This window comes from Camelus bactrianus, chromosome 35, assembly GCF_048773025.1.
Source record: "Camelus bactrianus isolate YW-2024 breed Bactrian camel chromosome 35, ASM4877302v1, whole genome shotgun sequence".
Lineage (NCBI taxonomy): Eukaryota > Metazoa > Chordata > Mammalia > Artiodactyla > Camelidae > Camelus > Camelus bactrianus.
This window is the reverse complement of record NC_133573.1, coordinates 23,704,586-23,720,598: the sequence shown is the minus strand read 5'-3', so window position 1 is coordinate 23,720,598 and position 16,013 is coordinate 23,704,586. Positions and strand designations below refer to the sequence as shown.

The window sequence follows — 16,013 nt, the reverse complement described above, 5'->3', positions numbered from 1 at the left end:
GAGAGAGAGACCTCGACATGCCTGCTGTGCCCCACACCCATGCTGAGTGCTGTAATGAAAGTCAAATGGGAAGAGCTCATGTGAACCTGGATTGTAAAGTGTCCTGCACTGTTAAGAGCTCTTGCCAGTAATGACCGTATGTTAAATTCTGATTTAGCTCTTGGAGGGTCAAGTGGAAAACAGGAGGCTACCCTTCTCTGTTGGACCTCAGTGGTTTCCTCTGGGAGTCAGCTTCCGCATGAAAGGAATTTCTTCCATATGTATTGGCAAAGGTCCAAACGGCTTAAGAGGGGAAAGTAGTTTGAAAATAGAAAAATCTGAGAATTCTTTTTTTTTTCTTCTCTTTTTTTTTTTCTTAAGTGGAGGTACTGAGAATTGAACCCAGGACCTCGTGCATACTAAGCATGCACTCTACTACTGAGCTGTACCCCCCCACCATAAGAATTCTTTGAGTTAAACCCAAGTGAAGATTTCTTTTAGGTGACTTATACTGGTAACATCATTCATGGTGATGCTTATTTTTTCACGCATTTGATGATCAGAAAAATTTACTTTTACTTATAAAATTAAAGATTGTTGAACTCTTTTTTGCTTGTTATATTTTAGGGGGGAGGTAGTGTGGGGGGTCTAGGTAATTAGGTTTATATATTTATTTTTAATGGCGGCACTGGGGATTGAACTGAGGACCTCATGCATGCTAGGCATGCACTCTGTCACTGAGCTATAGCCTCCCCTTGAACTGTCTTTCATGTACCTCGAATGTTTTGAAATAAGTTTTCAAAAAAAACTGCTTATTGAATTGTCAGGCAGCAGTTGTGACCCAGGCAGACAGACACCACCACAGTGAAGTCTTTGCTTCCATTTCTCCCCAAAGGGCAAAACTGGTTAAATCTAAGAATTAATATACATGTGAAGATTTTTTTTTCTTTTTAATTTCCTCAAATTTATTAATTTGGGCAGTTTTCCCAGGATTTTTCATGTAGTCTTGATTCATTTATTCTGCATGTTTATTGAACCACTAGTGTTTGTACCAGGCATTGACATATTGTATGAGCTCCTAATCTTTGCAGTTTTGAGAATTACAGTTTTTTTCCCATCTAACTGGCCTTTGATTATTGTCGTAGAAAAAGTGATTATTGCCTTCTCTATTTTTATAAAATGTATTTCATAGATTATGTAAAGTACATTTGCATTTTAAAGGATAATTAAAAGTTATTGAAGTACATTTTATTTTGTTTCTAAATTTGTGTTGAAACAAAGGCCATTATTAGCCATTAAATTTTTTTCTTTATATTTTCTTTATTTTTTTTCAAAAGTATTGATTTGAGAAGTTTTTGTGTGTGTGTGAAGTTTTCTTGTTAATCAGTTTTCTTTCTGGATACATGACCTTTGGGATTTTTATTATACTAGTCCATAATTTTTTGATGTTTCATATGGGTGAATTACTTGAAGGAACTTTAGTGTATTTTCACCTTTCCTCTTTGTTATTCTAATTAGCTCTAATAAGCTTTACTGTTACAAAGTATAAATTTTAATAAAGTTTATTTTATACCCCCTTTATAAGAAGAAGAAAAAATTTAAATGAGTTTTACTCTCTTGACTAATATTGATATAAAGTTTCAATCTTGGTGAATGAACTTTCAATGAGTTAGTTTTCTGGGTTTGAATCTAATCAGCATTGGTTGAGCCATTTGTTTCATCAAAAGTTTTAACCTAATGGGAGATGTTTCACTGTCTATAGTGAAGAGTTGAAATCCTTTATAGTTTAGGTAAATCTGAGGATGTTTTATTTGCATCTGATCCTCAAATCAACCTAAAGACTGGGATTAATAATAAAATAGTCATGTGAACCTATAGATGGAAAATATTGAGATGCCCAAAGGATTTTGGTAACAGTTTATTTCTTTTTTAGACTATAACTTAAACTTGTTGTTTTCTTAACCTGTATATATTGAAGTTTGGGTTGTGTTTGTAATACTGGTGTCTTAAAACCATTCTAAACTGTTTAGGACTACTAGAAATCCATTGTAGCAGGCAGGGTTTCTCCTTTCAGTAGCTAAATCGAGATATTTTTAAGAAAAAAGTTTGCTTTTTCTCCTATAGGCAGCAATGGATTTTTGCATGAACATGAACACAAAAGCAAATAGGAAGAAGTTGGTACGGGCACTCTTTATAGTTCCCAGACAAAGGTAGGTATTAAAGAAAAAAGGGATTTGTTTGTGTTTTTACCCTGCAGTGATGATTGGAAGATTTAAGTTCTTACTTAATTATTATCTCTTTAAAAATGTCCCTTGTCAACAGAAGTTATTATTATTGTTAGCATATTTTCTAGAATTTGTTTCTCATTGATTTTTGTTCATTTGTTCATTGGCTCTAGTGGAAATGTTTCTTCTGATGCTTTCCTGTTATTTCAAGAGAAAATGTTTAAGAATAATAGGAACTTAATAACTGAATCATTATTAGAAGCAATAGGTTTACATTTTTGCCTCTGAGGAAAAAAATAATAAATGATATATATATATATTTGGAGAGTTTTCATTTTGTGGAGAGATCAGACTAAATTGAGTATCTAATTCTCAAGAGTTGTCTTTAAATGAAAAATTTCAAGGTTTTTTTGGTAATTATGATAGTTTTGAATTGGAAGTCTCATTAATGATTATGTTGCTAGTAATTCAAGCAGCTTACTCAGTTGCATAGTGCTTTTAGAGAATCTAATACTCCCAAGTTACACTAAATTTACACCACCTACATCACCTGCGTATTTTAGGACCACAACAGGTCATAGACTGTGGACTTCAGGAACCTGGAGGAGATCCATCTCTGTTTATTCAGCAGTGAATAATTAGAGGATTTTGTTGTCTGTTACGATGATTACATACAACATAGCTTAGATTCTTTCCCCAAAGGATAAGGATCCTGAGGGATTTCACTAAATGTTTCTTAAGCAAAATTTTGATTTGGTTCATCCATTGGTCTCCTATTGGTCAAATTTCTCAGTGAACAAAATCACTACTTTTCTTTTTTCTTTTATATTGGGTTTTATCTCCTGTCAGCAGCATTAATTAATGTGAGCATTTGGTTTTTCATTTTAGTGGGGCAAAGAAGGTGAAATGTGCTAATGTAGTGAGTAGGTAATTCAGAAATTGAGAAAATCATAGATGAATTATTTTTACTATATAAAATTATATATTGCATTATGAGGTGCACCATTATTTCATGTACAACTAAGAGAGAAAAAAAATATTGCCAGTTGTTTTTAAGGCTTTGATTGTAAGACACATTCTGCTTTGAAACTCAAATATCTTTTAATATTGTGGACCAATTTTTTTCAAGTGATGCTTTTCTTGACCTATACAATGGAATGTTTACTTTCATAGTTTTCTTTTCAACTATTTATTTGAATGAAGAAACATGCAGTAACAGTTATCTGGACTTTTAGCATAAAATGAACCAAATTTAGCAAAAATAAAAGGCACTGTTAACAAAAAGAAATTATTCAGCGATAGTTAAGTAGTTTACTTATAAAAGAGAATTTTGCCTCCCTGTAACCCTGTTCCATACCACTTCACCATCCCCACCCCAAAAAAAGCTGCTCAGGAACAATACACTTTTACCTGGTCTTATGCCAGTTATATCCTTTATAACTGGATTTATCTGCTTAGCTCACAGCTGCAAATTAGAAGTAGTTGGAATCTGCTAGAATCAGTCTTGAAAGTAGTAGGAAGTAAAACTTTATGATTTGAGAGGACAGGAGAAAAATAAAGATGCAAATTCTTGAAATGCGTAGCCTCTTGGAGCCATGAGAAGGAGACCACATAGTCTTACACACCTGAAATATGTAAGTATAAAAATTTAGGTTTCTTGCAGTCAGCCTGAGCGATCAAGAAAGGTTGAATTAAGTTGTAAAACTTACTCATTCATCAAGGATCTGTAATATGTTGTGATTAGTGCTGGAGATGCAGAGGTGCACAAGACAGAGTCAGCTCTTGTACTCACATAGCTTATGGTTTGGAGAGGGAGAAAAAGAGGATTTAAGTGCAGTTACCAAGAAGAATTCCAGCATTATTTATAGAGTATATAACAAGTGGAACTGATTGAATCAGTCTCAGGAGCCAGAGAAGGCTGCTTGGAACAAGGGTCATTTAATCTGAGTCCTGAGAAAGGGCTGAGCTAGGCTAGGGGTGGATGAGGAAAGGGAACGTAAAGGGCATTTCTGGCAGAGGCAGCCGTGTGTGCAAAGAGCCAGAGACGGGAAGGGCCACGCATCAGACTACTGCAGAAACCGCCTCCTTGGCTTCCATGGGCATTGTTGTGTAGACTCAGCTGCGGGAAGGAGGCCGCGTGTACTTCTCATCCCCAGCACTTAGTGCGGTGCCTGACAGGTAGAGGCTGATAAAATTATGCGACATGATGTTTGATGCCCTTCCTTATCTAGCTCCCTTTCAGCTTCTTCAGCCTTCACTGTAGCCACTCTCCTTGCAAAATCCTGATCTGTAATGATTTCTTGAATACCCTTTGCTCTCTAGTTTCAAGCCTCTGCTTTCTACTCCATCTGGGATATCTTGTATTTTCCCACTGAAAATCTCTGGCTTAGTCTTGAGCTCTTAACATAAGAATTATCTTCCCTGAACAACCATCCTTATTTACATATGTACAACCTGATACACATGGGTGCTTTTTTTATAGACTTTCAACATAATGTCTTCATAATATGAAGAACTAAGCACATTGCATTAGGCTTATTAGGTACAGCTCAAAGTTGGTTTGCTGCCTGTATCCCCATGAAACTGTAAAAACTATGGGCTGTTTAAAAGAGGACTAGAGCTCTTCATTTTGAATGTCTCTGACACCAAGTATTGTATTTGATACATAGTAAATGCTTGAAAATCCTTGATGAATTAACATTGGTCATTAGCAAATTAAAAATTTTGTTTAAAAAAATAAGTAATGCGTTCACAGGACTCAGAACCCTGAAATGTTAAGCACTATGCTGGAAAATAGCCTTCCTGTCCTTGTCTCTCCATCTACCTAATTCCTGCTCCTCCCAACAGAAGCCACTGTCTTGATTCTTGCATACCCTTCCAAAGTTTCTTTTGCAGGTATAAGAACATGCAGTTAGAGATCTTGTATTTTCTGTTTTTTACACAAAGGGCAACTTATATCTATTGTTCTGAACTTTACTGTTTTCACTTAGCATATCTCAGACATCTTTTCATATCAATGCATAAAGATTTCCCTTGTTCTTTTGTTTTAAAGCTGCAGTGCTTCTTTTTATGAGTGTATTATATTTAACCACCTCGGACGTTCCCGTTTTTGCCATTGTAAACAGTTCTGTATTTGTACTTCCCTTTTCTTCTTTCTCCTCTTCGTTGTGTTAGCTAGTGGTTTATTCATTTTAGTTTTTCACACCTACACACACACACACACACGCCCAGCTTCTAGATTACTTATGTATTCTACTGTTTTCTTATTCATTATTTTTGACTTTTATCGTTATTTTCTTCTTATCTTTATTTTGTTCTTCTTTTCTTTTATTCCTTTGGCTCTTTTGAGGGGCATTTAATGTATCTCCTGACCTTGGTTTTTGCTGTCTCTCTTAGTTCTGACATGTAGTGATTTCTCTTTTTATGTTTTCTAGAAATTCTTCAATTTTAATTTATTTTTCCATTGTTATCTAAGGAGATGTTTGAGAGAGGCTTGAAATTTCCAGGTAGTGGGACTTTTGTTTTCCAACTTGGTTATTAATAATTCATATTTGCACTGTGACTAGAGAATAAGGTTATTTTTAGTTTTTGGATAATTTTGAAATTTTTCTTGTGGCCTATTGTATAGTTTTCATGAACATTCCACAAACATTTTTGAAAGAGGGGTGCCTCCCTTTTTGTGTGGCATTTCCTCCCCTCCTTATCCCTCCAAAGGCCATGAATCCAGGGAGTGTCTTTATTCTTTTCTTTGGCCAGGATTCCCTACTTGTCCGTTTAGCCCATCCAGCCTGGGTAACCAGAAAAACCAGAATGAATTATCTGATAGTCACCTGAGTGCCCTATGACTGTGAGGCCCTGAAGGTTTCATATATATGTATTTGTGGTAGAGAATTTAGCTGTCTTACCTAATCTGTATAGTTTGGTTTAGGAAACACTAAACTAGGTAACTTTTTAAGGTTCTTTACAGTTCTTATCTTTAAAATAAAGTTTTATTGGGATATAATTCACATAACCATACAGTTAACCCATTTGAAGTGTACAGTTTAGTGTTCTAAGTATGTGCAACTATCACAACAATAAAATTTTCTAAAACATTTTCATCCTCTTAGAAGTAATCTTATATCCATTAGCAGGCAATTCCATTCCCTCCCTGCCCACTCTCTCTTTTGTCCTGGGAAACCACTAATTTACTTTCAATCTCTATGGATTTATTCTGGGTATTTCCTGTAAGTGAAGTTATAAAATATGTGGCCTTCTCTCACTTAGTATGTTTTCAAGATTCATCCATGTTGTAGCATGTGTTAAAATGTCCTTCCTTTTTAAGGCTGAATAATATTTCATTGTATAGATATACCACATTTTCTTTACGCATTTGTCATTTGGGTTGTTTCTACTTTTTAACTATTATAAATAATTCTGGTGTGACTGTTTAAGTTTCCCGACATGTTTTCAGTTCTCTTGAGTGTATACCTAGGAGTGGAACTGCTGTGTCATATGGTAACTATGTTTAAAATTTTTAGTAACTGCTAAACCCGTTAGTACACCATTATTCACAGTGCCTGCACCATTTGACATTCCCAACAGCAATGTATGAACGTTCCAGTTTCTCCATATCCTCACTAACACTTGTCACTGTCCCTTTTTGATTGTAGCTGTCCTAGTGACTGTGAAGTTACATCTCTGTCTCATTGTGGGTTTGATTTGCATTTCCCTAATGGCTAAAGATTTTGGGCATCTTTTCATGTGCTTATTCGCCATTTGTATGTCTTTGGAAAACTGCTCAAATCCCTTACCCCTTTTAAAGTTATTATTTGTCTTTTTATTATTGAGTTGTGAGTTTTTTATATATTCTTTATACTGTCCCTTATCAGATACAATTTACAGATGTTTTCTTTTATTCTGTGAGTTGTCTTTCCACTTTGTTGGTGTCATTTGCTGCACAAAAGTTTTTAAAATTGATTTATTCCGTCTTTACAGTTCTTAATGGCCTGATCTGATGCATTATTTTAATTTTCCGTTGTGTTCTTCCTTCAGTAAGTAGTGGTTTAAAAAATCTCAGAAGACATGGTATCTCTTAGCCTATTAATTTGAAGGACTCCACAGAAATGAAATCTACTCGCAATCCCCTTATATATTTACATACCATTCTGTAGTTAATATGTAGTATAATTATCCACACATATAATTGAAATTTCACATGAAGTGCTTATATCTTTCGCACATGTGTGTACCCACCACCTAGATCAAAATATGGAGCATTCCCGGGACCTCTGAAGTCTCCCGCACCTAATCAGACTTCCGTGTCTAAAGTCAGTCAGAATCGGGGAAAGTACCTAAGAATCTCTTAGTTCCTGGTTTTAGACAGACGAACCTGGTATTGGCTTTGTGACTCTGAAGCCATTTGGTTTTAGCCACATTTTAGCAGATGGTTGGATGTTCAGAATACTCTTCAGAGGTGGATGCTTCACTTGAATCTTGAACAGCTTTTCCTGATCCAGCTCTTAGCGTTTGCTGCAGTTTTTGTGAGGGACTCTCTAATTGGACCCCCTTCCGCTTGCTAAAAAATGAAAAAATGAGTTTTGGGAAATCTGTTAGCATGGTATACCACCTGATGGCACTGTTGCACTGGGAACATCAACGTTGTGAAAAAAGTCAGCAGAGCATTTGGTTGCCTGTTCAGGGTAAATGGTCACAGTCTTTTGTTTATTATATTTTGTCTTTTTTGGATATCATCGGGTTTGTGTTTCTTATGAAGAAAAATCTTTGTATTCTTTAATTGAACAGTAACAATGTTCTTTCACATTAATTTTTCCCTAAGCATTTTTGAGCACAGAGATATAATTAATAGTTTTCAGCAGTTAAGTTCTTTAGATTTTAAAAGAGAGAAAAAAGCTGGACATTTCTTTTAAAAAGCTGATTGATGACAAGATAAAAGCGTTTAAGATTCCTCTCTTCTCCCTCAGGAACAGAAGTGTGTGTCATTCTGCAGTTTTGTCATTGTAGTTAGTGACGAGGTGTTTACTTGCTTGGTGATCATTAACTGCTAGTAGAATACTTAAAATGTGTGATTGAGGAGACCTTGAAACTATAAGCAAGATTTTGTTACTGTTTTAGAAATGCATTCTTTTTAAGTGGTTCACTCGTTAACTGTTAGTCAAAATGATTATCACTCTCCCAGAAGGTTATAAAATTCAGTTTTCAAAGGAAGGATCTAAGTGTATTTTCTAGTTCACTTTTGGAAAAGTCAAATAAAATAACTAGCTTAAAATTGAACAGAATTTGTTCTTTATGTTGATTGAAAGTGTTTTATAACTTTCATGTGATTGAGGTGGCATTTAGCACTCTGTCCCCTTTTGGGCTTACATTTGTAGGAAGGTAGAAAAGCACACTTAAGAAAGTACATGTTTTTTCAGTGTTAGTCCACTTAACATTATTTACAATAGGGGATCTTATTCTGTGAAGTAATGAATGAATGGTCCCAGAACTTGAAGATTTATGTCGGGCAGGGTGACATGGAGTATCAGCTATCCACTTCATTGTAAAAGATACAGTGGAAAAAAGGAATTTTAGGAAGTTGTCAGTTTAAAAAGGATTTGGTGAGTTTACAAGTAGAGGATTCTGAGCAAGTGCAGTATCTAACTTTACTTCCATGTGACCAGTTCCAAAAGAAACAAAAACCAGAATTACAACTACCTAGAAAGGCTTAATTAAGAGTTAAGATCTTTTAGGGAACTCGTAAACTAATTTTTAAATTCCTATTGAAGCTGAAAGCACTGACCTGTGTTCATGGATAGCATAGGCTGCTTTACTTTAAAATGGATGGCTCTACCTACCTTTCTTTTGGGGCTGGAAAAAGCTTTGAAGTATATTGATGTAATTGGAAGAAGGAAAAAAATATGAAGCAAGGTATAGGTGACTTGCCTGGGAAAGAAAAAAAAAGGAAATGACATAGTTTGGTTAAATTTTTTTTGATACTGCTTGTTATAATCTCAAATTTTATTGAAAGAGACAACCAAGTTTAAAATTAATTTTATGAACTCAAGAGCTAGTTCTTTAAAAAATAAAATCCAAGTGGAGAACTATTTAGAAAATTTTTTTAAAAAGTATCAAAAAAGTTTAAGAATGAGCCAGACAGTGTGCTAGAAATATTTAAAAACCACTTGAAAACCTTAGATAAGTTTTTGGAAAAGTATGTATTTTCAAAATTGATTCATGACAAAGTTAAATAGGCCAGTGATCATTGAAGGAAATGTAGAAAGTTTCAGACTAATTTCTCTGCAGTATCATTTTTTCCAAAGCATAGGTAAGAAACCTTGCCATTTTATAACATGAAGAAATAGGTAAAATCTTAACAAAAAAAGAGCAAGGAAGTTACAAGTATGGCCCAATCTCATTTTTAAATGCTGATACAAAAATTCTAAGTAAAACACTAGCAAATTATATTAAATAGTATATTAAAAATTAAAATCCTGTGTAATCAAAGAGCATTGATCTTGGGAGTGAAAAGATACTTAATATATATAACATCAGTAGGGAAAATAAGAAACTGATTTTCCCATTAATTGCATAAAAGATAATTATTGATAAACTAGCTCTTGTGCGATAAAATACAAAACTTGAATCAAATTTAATATTCTTATAAAAATAGGATGATACTTCCTCATTATGATGAAGAGTATTTTAGACTAAAAGCTAACAGTATAGTTAATTGTGAGATAACCAGAGATATCCATTTATATAACAGATACCTGTCTAGCACCTGCTGTGTTCCAGGCGCTGTTTTTAGTGTTGGCAAACTGTTCCCATGGAGTTTATGTTCTGATGGGGAAGGGTGACAAACAAGATAGCAACAAATGTAACAAGTAAATCATATGTTACAAGATGATAAATTCTATTTTTTTTAAAAATAGCGTAGGGTAGGGGGTTTGGGGGTGGGGTCGATTTGCAGTTTCAGTGGCCTGTTCAGAAAGCATCTCAGCGAGGGGATGTCATTGAAACTAAGATTTGACCTTCATGAGGGAGTAAGGGGCGTGGATATTCGGGAAGGTGTACTCCAGTGAACGAGGACAGCTTGTGCCTGAGGCTCTGAGGAGGATTAGGGGGAGACCGGTGAGGGTGCAGCTGTGAGCAGGGGAGAATAGTAGGAGATGAGGTCAGGTTGAGCCTCCTGACCCCCAGCGCATTGCCCTTTGTTATCCCATGACCTCAACTCTTTTGAGAATTAAGTCTTCTGACCTGTGGTTGTGGTAGTGTGGGAGAGATGGAACCTAGGGTTAGGGTTAAAGTCCTGTATTTGTAATTGATCATGAACTGAAAAAAAAAAAATTGTTGCTAAAGTGGCTATGAAAAACCTAGTGTTCTAGCTAAGATATAGTAGTGCTATATTAAAATACAGTATTCTAACTAAAGTTTGAAAAATTTAGAAAGTAATTTGATATTAGTATGAATCTGTAGATTATGCTAGAAATTTAAGTGTGCAGTTGCCCTAGGCTTTCTTTCCTTTTTTTTTCTTTTCTCTTCTTTTTTTTTTTCACTAGCAGACGGTAAGAAAATTATTATGTATGTGTGAGATTACAGGATACCTAATTTTTGTAATATCATCAAGGAGTAGTGTGACCCACGTGTGCATTTTCTGTGTAACAGGCGCTTAGCCTTCAATTGATAAAACTTTAAGATAATTTAAGAAAACATTTACAATAAAACTTAACATTAAATGTTTTGATTCAGTTCATTACATAATAGAGTGTACTTTTCTATAAAGAAGAATATAATGCATTTAAAATTTATCAAGGTACTACTGCAGAACCACCAAATTGTTGACTTCTCTCAGTATCTATACCTTTATTTCTAAGTGCTGATTATATTATCTACCTGATAGGGTGGATATTAGGATCAGCAAGATAAATAATGTATATTAGATACCTAGAATGGGGCTTGGCACATTGGTAAGAACAAAATAAATGATAATATCTTTTTAGTGGAGTCACTGGGGATTGAACCCAGGACCTCATGCATGCTCACCATGCACTCTACCACTGAGCTATACCCGCCCCCGAAAATGATAATTTTTTAAAGAAATTATAGTGGCCAAAGAGGAGTACAAAGTTTTGGAGGCCCTTCTGCATGAATTTGAGCATTTTTCTCTTTTTGACTTCACCTTTGAAATTTATCTCCGTTCTTCCTTCCTTCACTTCTCCCAGCTAAGGCTGAGTCTGTCCACACTGGGAGTTTTCCAGATCTAATTCTAAGCCTTTCGTGGTATGCAGAGTTTGCTCTGATGATCCAGCCATTTTCATGTCCTGTTCTATAGTATCGTGGTATATCCAGGGAGGTTTAGGACATATATAGTTATTTGTAGCTGTTCTAAATGGCTTCAGGTTGTAGTATTTGAGCTCTTGTTTTGAATTTGTCTAGTTTTCCCCTTTCCTTCCTTCCTGTCAGCTCCCATTACTTCCTGCTGTCAGTGCAGCTGCTTGTTAGTTCCTCATGGCTTCTCATCCTCAGAGTCTTACCTGCTGAGTGTTGAGTTATTGGATAATCAGGTTTCATAAAATAATGTCCCTGGCAGGAATGGAATATAAATTCTAGCTTGTGTGTTGATTCTGACTGGTTGTGGCTGCCTGGAGTGGTGGATTCTGGAGCTGTACCCAATTTTGATGAGAAAGTGCTCTGAAGAGGGAAGGGGGTGGCAGTGTTAGTGACCACATATTTGCATTTATTGAGTAAAGAGTAAACAGGCCCTGTGTGAGAATCCGGGTGGCTTCTGTAATGGGTAAAATAAGTTGGTGGGTTTTGTGATTTTTTTGTGCGTGTGTGGTTGTGACTCCTTAGATGCCTTTTTGGTTATGGTTACCTTTTTACTTTGCATCGAGGTTTCCAAATAACTTACCCATGGATAAATGAAAGAAATGATTTAAAAGAAATTTGTACTATTTAAGTTAACCTTTAGATTTGTTTACTCAGTGATTCTGTGATTAAAAATTTAAACCATGCTTTCTTCTCTTGGTATTTTATATTTTATCAAAATTGCGTGCTCAATGAAAATTGCAGGTGTGCAATAAATGCACTGAATGGAAAATACCTGGTTGTTAATAAAGTTTCCCAAGGCAAGTTGAATTTCCAAATACTTCACTACGGTGGCAATAAATAGGCATGTCTGTATGATTATTAGTTGTTATAATCATCTAATGTGTGAATATATCTGAGAAAGTTTAAACTTTAAAATGAGTTATTTCTGGTGTGCCTTTCCTTTTACACGTATCACATATAACTTTTGCAGGTTGGATTTGCTCCCATTTTATGCAAGATTGGTTGCTACATTGCATCCCTGCATGTCTGATGTAGCAGAGGATCTTTGTTCCATGCTGAGGGGGGATTTCAGATTTCATGTATGTATTTAAGCATTTCTTTTGTAATATATATATATACCTATAAGTTGAGTGAGGATTCTTTAGTTTAAGAATATGATTGTTTTATTGGTAAGCATGTTTTGAAACTTGATGGTGGTATAACAGTTGAGAATGTATAGGCTTCTAAGTTTTTAAAATGTAAATCTGCTCAACAGCTTGAAATTGATAAATGATATTCCAATTTGGAGGTGAGCTGTGGCTGCTACCTTGTCTTCCCATTGTAGATAGCGCATGTTTTGCTTTTGTAAAGTAAAAACTATCCTCCAAGATCAAGAGAGCCAGCAGGCCTCATTGGTGTTCCCAGAAGAAACATAGGGTTGTGTGTTGAGTCAGGCCACAGTGCCTGTAGGATGCCCGTTTAGGTGTCGGGGGTCCAAATGTTTGGGGCACATAAGTTGCATAAATGCTCTGACCTCAGTGAATGCTGTCATAGACCATGTTTTTATTGACTCTTGCCTTAAGAATCTTTACCTTGGGTAGTGGTGAGTTTCTTACAGGGTATCCTGGTAAGTACCAGGGACCTGTTACCAGACAGCTTCCCCCTCTAGTCTGAGGAGTCTTAACAGACTGCCTGCTAGTGGTTCCGGCAAACCCACGTTTCCCATCGTCTTGTGGATGCAGGCTCGGTAGGAGTAAAATGACACCTCAGAGGTCTCGTTAGAAAGTGAACATGGGTAGACGTGGGAAAGACATGAAATGCAAGTGTTCATGTATGCCCGTGGAAAAATTGTGCTGATAAAATTAAGCTTAAAAAATTTAGCTTTATAGCAAGTTGCTTGGAATGCAAATAAATGTTTGCTGTGCTCAACACACACTTTGTTGCACTCACTGCACACAGATCAGCAGTGTTGCTGAGCACTCAGAGCAGACCTCATTCCTGAGGTCAGGAATGTCACAGTGTAATTGGGAAGATAAAGCATAAATACTCACAGAAACAAGAGTGAAATAAAAATTTAAATTCTAAATATATCTGGTATTATAAGGAATTATGTGCTTAATTGCCAAGTGAATTGTTGGAGACTTAGTGCCTTGAGTCCAGAGGAAGCAAAGGTCTCTGTGAGGAGCGGAATGAAACTCTAAAGGCTTCTTGCCGTAGGCGTTAAATTGTCAGTATGAGCTTTGTGGGTAAGATTTTTCTGCGCCAGCTTTTGCTGAAGTGTGTTTCACATTTTCATAGCTAATATTAAGTGAGGATAGGTTTCTGTGTTAAAGTAAGTTTGGAAACACTGAGATAAAGAAAGTGAAACAGTTTTGCTTTTGTTTTATTTTAAGAGTCCTCAAAACTTTAATAGGGTAATGAGCGCTGTGCGCCTCCTGGAAGGGGCTGAATGTAGTCAGTCAGAGGACGCACTTCGATAAATGCTAGTTCAGGTACAGAGGCCTTCAAAATCATGATATTGTTGATATTTTTAATCCCACGATACAGATACAGTCTGTTTCACTAGCAGGCGGTATGACTGTATTTTTTGAGTTACATGGATACAGCCTTCAACCAAAGCCACAAACAACACATAAGTCGCCAGACCAAGCATAATGAGTGCTTTTGATGAGAAACCTAAAATTAAGAAAATTCTGTTCATGTGTACTTCCCCCTCCTGTCTTTGAAGGTTGGGGTGAGAGTTAAAGGAGGTGGCATTTTTGTTACTATTGTAAGGTTTCGTTACAACTGGCTAAGACTAGGTTTCCAGAGTTTACTTTGGGAAGCGCTGCTCTTGGGAGGGAAGAAAGGGCACTTGAGGTCCTTGATCACCTCTGCTTCCTCCAGCATCTGTCCTTTCCTACCCTCAAACCTGTAGACTTTGCCATTGACTTTTTATCAGGCAATGAATGTGCTCAGCACTCCGATCCTTCAATGAAAGTAAAATAAAAACAAGAAAACTTCCCTCCGCTTCCCTTTCCCCATCCTCTTTCATTTCCTTCTTGTTTGAGTGTTGTAGGGTGTACTTGTCTCCTCTGCTCTGACACGTCCTCCCATCACAGCGCCCTGGCGGAAGCCACCAGTGTCCTCCCAGTCGCCTCTTCTTAGTTGATGTCCCTGCAGATTCTGAACTGCTGGACGCTTCCCGCCTTTTAGGAAACCATCATCCTGTCTCCGCCACAGGCTAGCTTTGTAACTTTGGCCATTACTTAAAAGCGCTAAACCTCAGTTTCTTGTCTATTAAATGGGGTAGTTTGTATCTTTTAAAATAGGATTGTTCTTACTGATTAAACAAGGTAATGCATATAAAGCTCATCACCCAGCACCCAGACATAGATGTCATCATAATAATTATCCCTTCTCAACCACCACGCTCTCCTGGTTCTCATTTATGACCACTGTCCTCAGGAACATCCTTCTCTTTTCCAGCTGAGTTTATGTATTGCTGTTCTTCCCCCAGACTTTCTTCCTTCATCCTCCTTTTTGATGGAACACAGTTTACCTGGGGCTCAGTTCACAGCTGTTTCCCAGCAACCTCACATACACACCTGTTGCCAGAATGAATCTCCTGGTGCTTCATTAAGTTCTCATGTACTTCTCGCTAAATAAGTCCATAAAACAAACTCTATTATTTTCTCTCAAAAATCTCTTTTTCCTTTTCTTCCTCATACCAACTTCTATATGCTTCCTGTAAAGTTACAATATATTTTATCTAATTACTTTAGTTTTGCTCCTCTGACATTCATGAGCCTGTGTTCACCACGTTCCATTGCTGTGTCTTCTGAAACACCTCCTCAAGCCTGGCGTCTCTTCTTTACACGCAGTGCCACTGTCTTTCTCTCTCCGTGGCTTGAATTACAGAATAGCTTTTTAACCAGACTTCTCCACCTCTGCCTTCTATCAGAGGTAGAGATGTATTGTCACAGTCTGATCCTGTTTGCCCCTTGCTTAAGAACCTCACCTGAAAAAGAAAGTTGGTTAACAAAACTGTATGAAATTTCAATTAGTAGTCAGAGAAATCCTAGTTCAAACAATGGATTTGCTAATTTGACTGACAGGTTAGTAAATGTACTAGAAATGAGAGACTGTTCACATGTACTTGGGGTTGGAATTTGGAGAAGGAATTTGGCAGTATGTTTCAGGATCCTTAGAGGCATTCATACATTGGACATCTCTGAGAATCTGTTCTAAGTAAACAGTCCTAGGTACCCAAAAGAACTTGATTCACATAATCAATTGTCATAGGGAAATAAAGGGAAAATAACCTAAAAGCCCAGCAATGGATAAAAAAATGGTCATATAGGGGTGTGGGCATAGCTCAGTGGGAGAGCACATGGCATGCACAAGGTTCTGGAGTCAGTCCCCAGTTCCTCCACTAAAAAAGAAAAAAAGGGAAGAAAGATAAAGAAAATGGTCATATAATTACAATGTTAAAATGATAGAAAGTCATATTTACCAAAAAGCTTTCAAATCATGGAGAAG

At 36.4% G+C, this 16,013-nt stretch overlaps 1 protein-coding gene across 4 annotated transcripts in view; it reads left to right on the top strand.

The window, feature by feature from the left end:
- Positions 1-16,013, top strand: part of UPF2 (UPF2 regulator of nonsense mediated mRNA decay) — an 85,896-nt gene that overhangs the window by 28,004 nt on the left and 41,879 nt on the right. For all 4 annotated transcript variants that reach the window (XM_074358404.1, XM_074358403.1, XM_074358402.1 and 1 more), the window contains 2 exons: positions 2,104-2,189; positions 12,484-12,592. In XM_074358404.1, the coding sequence (XP_074214505.1) occupies positions 2,104-2,189; positions 12,484-12,592 (195 nt within the window). The remainder of the gene's footprint in view (positions 1-2,103; positions 2,190-12,483; positions 12,593-16,013) is intronic.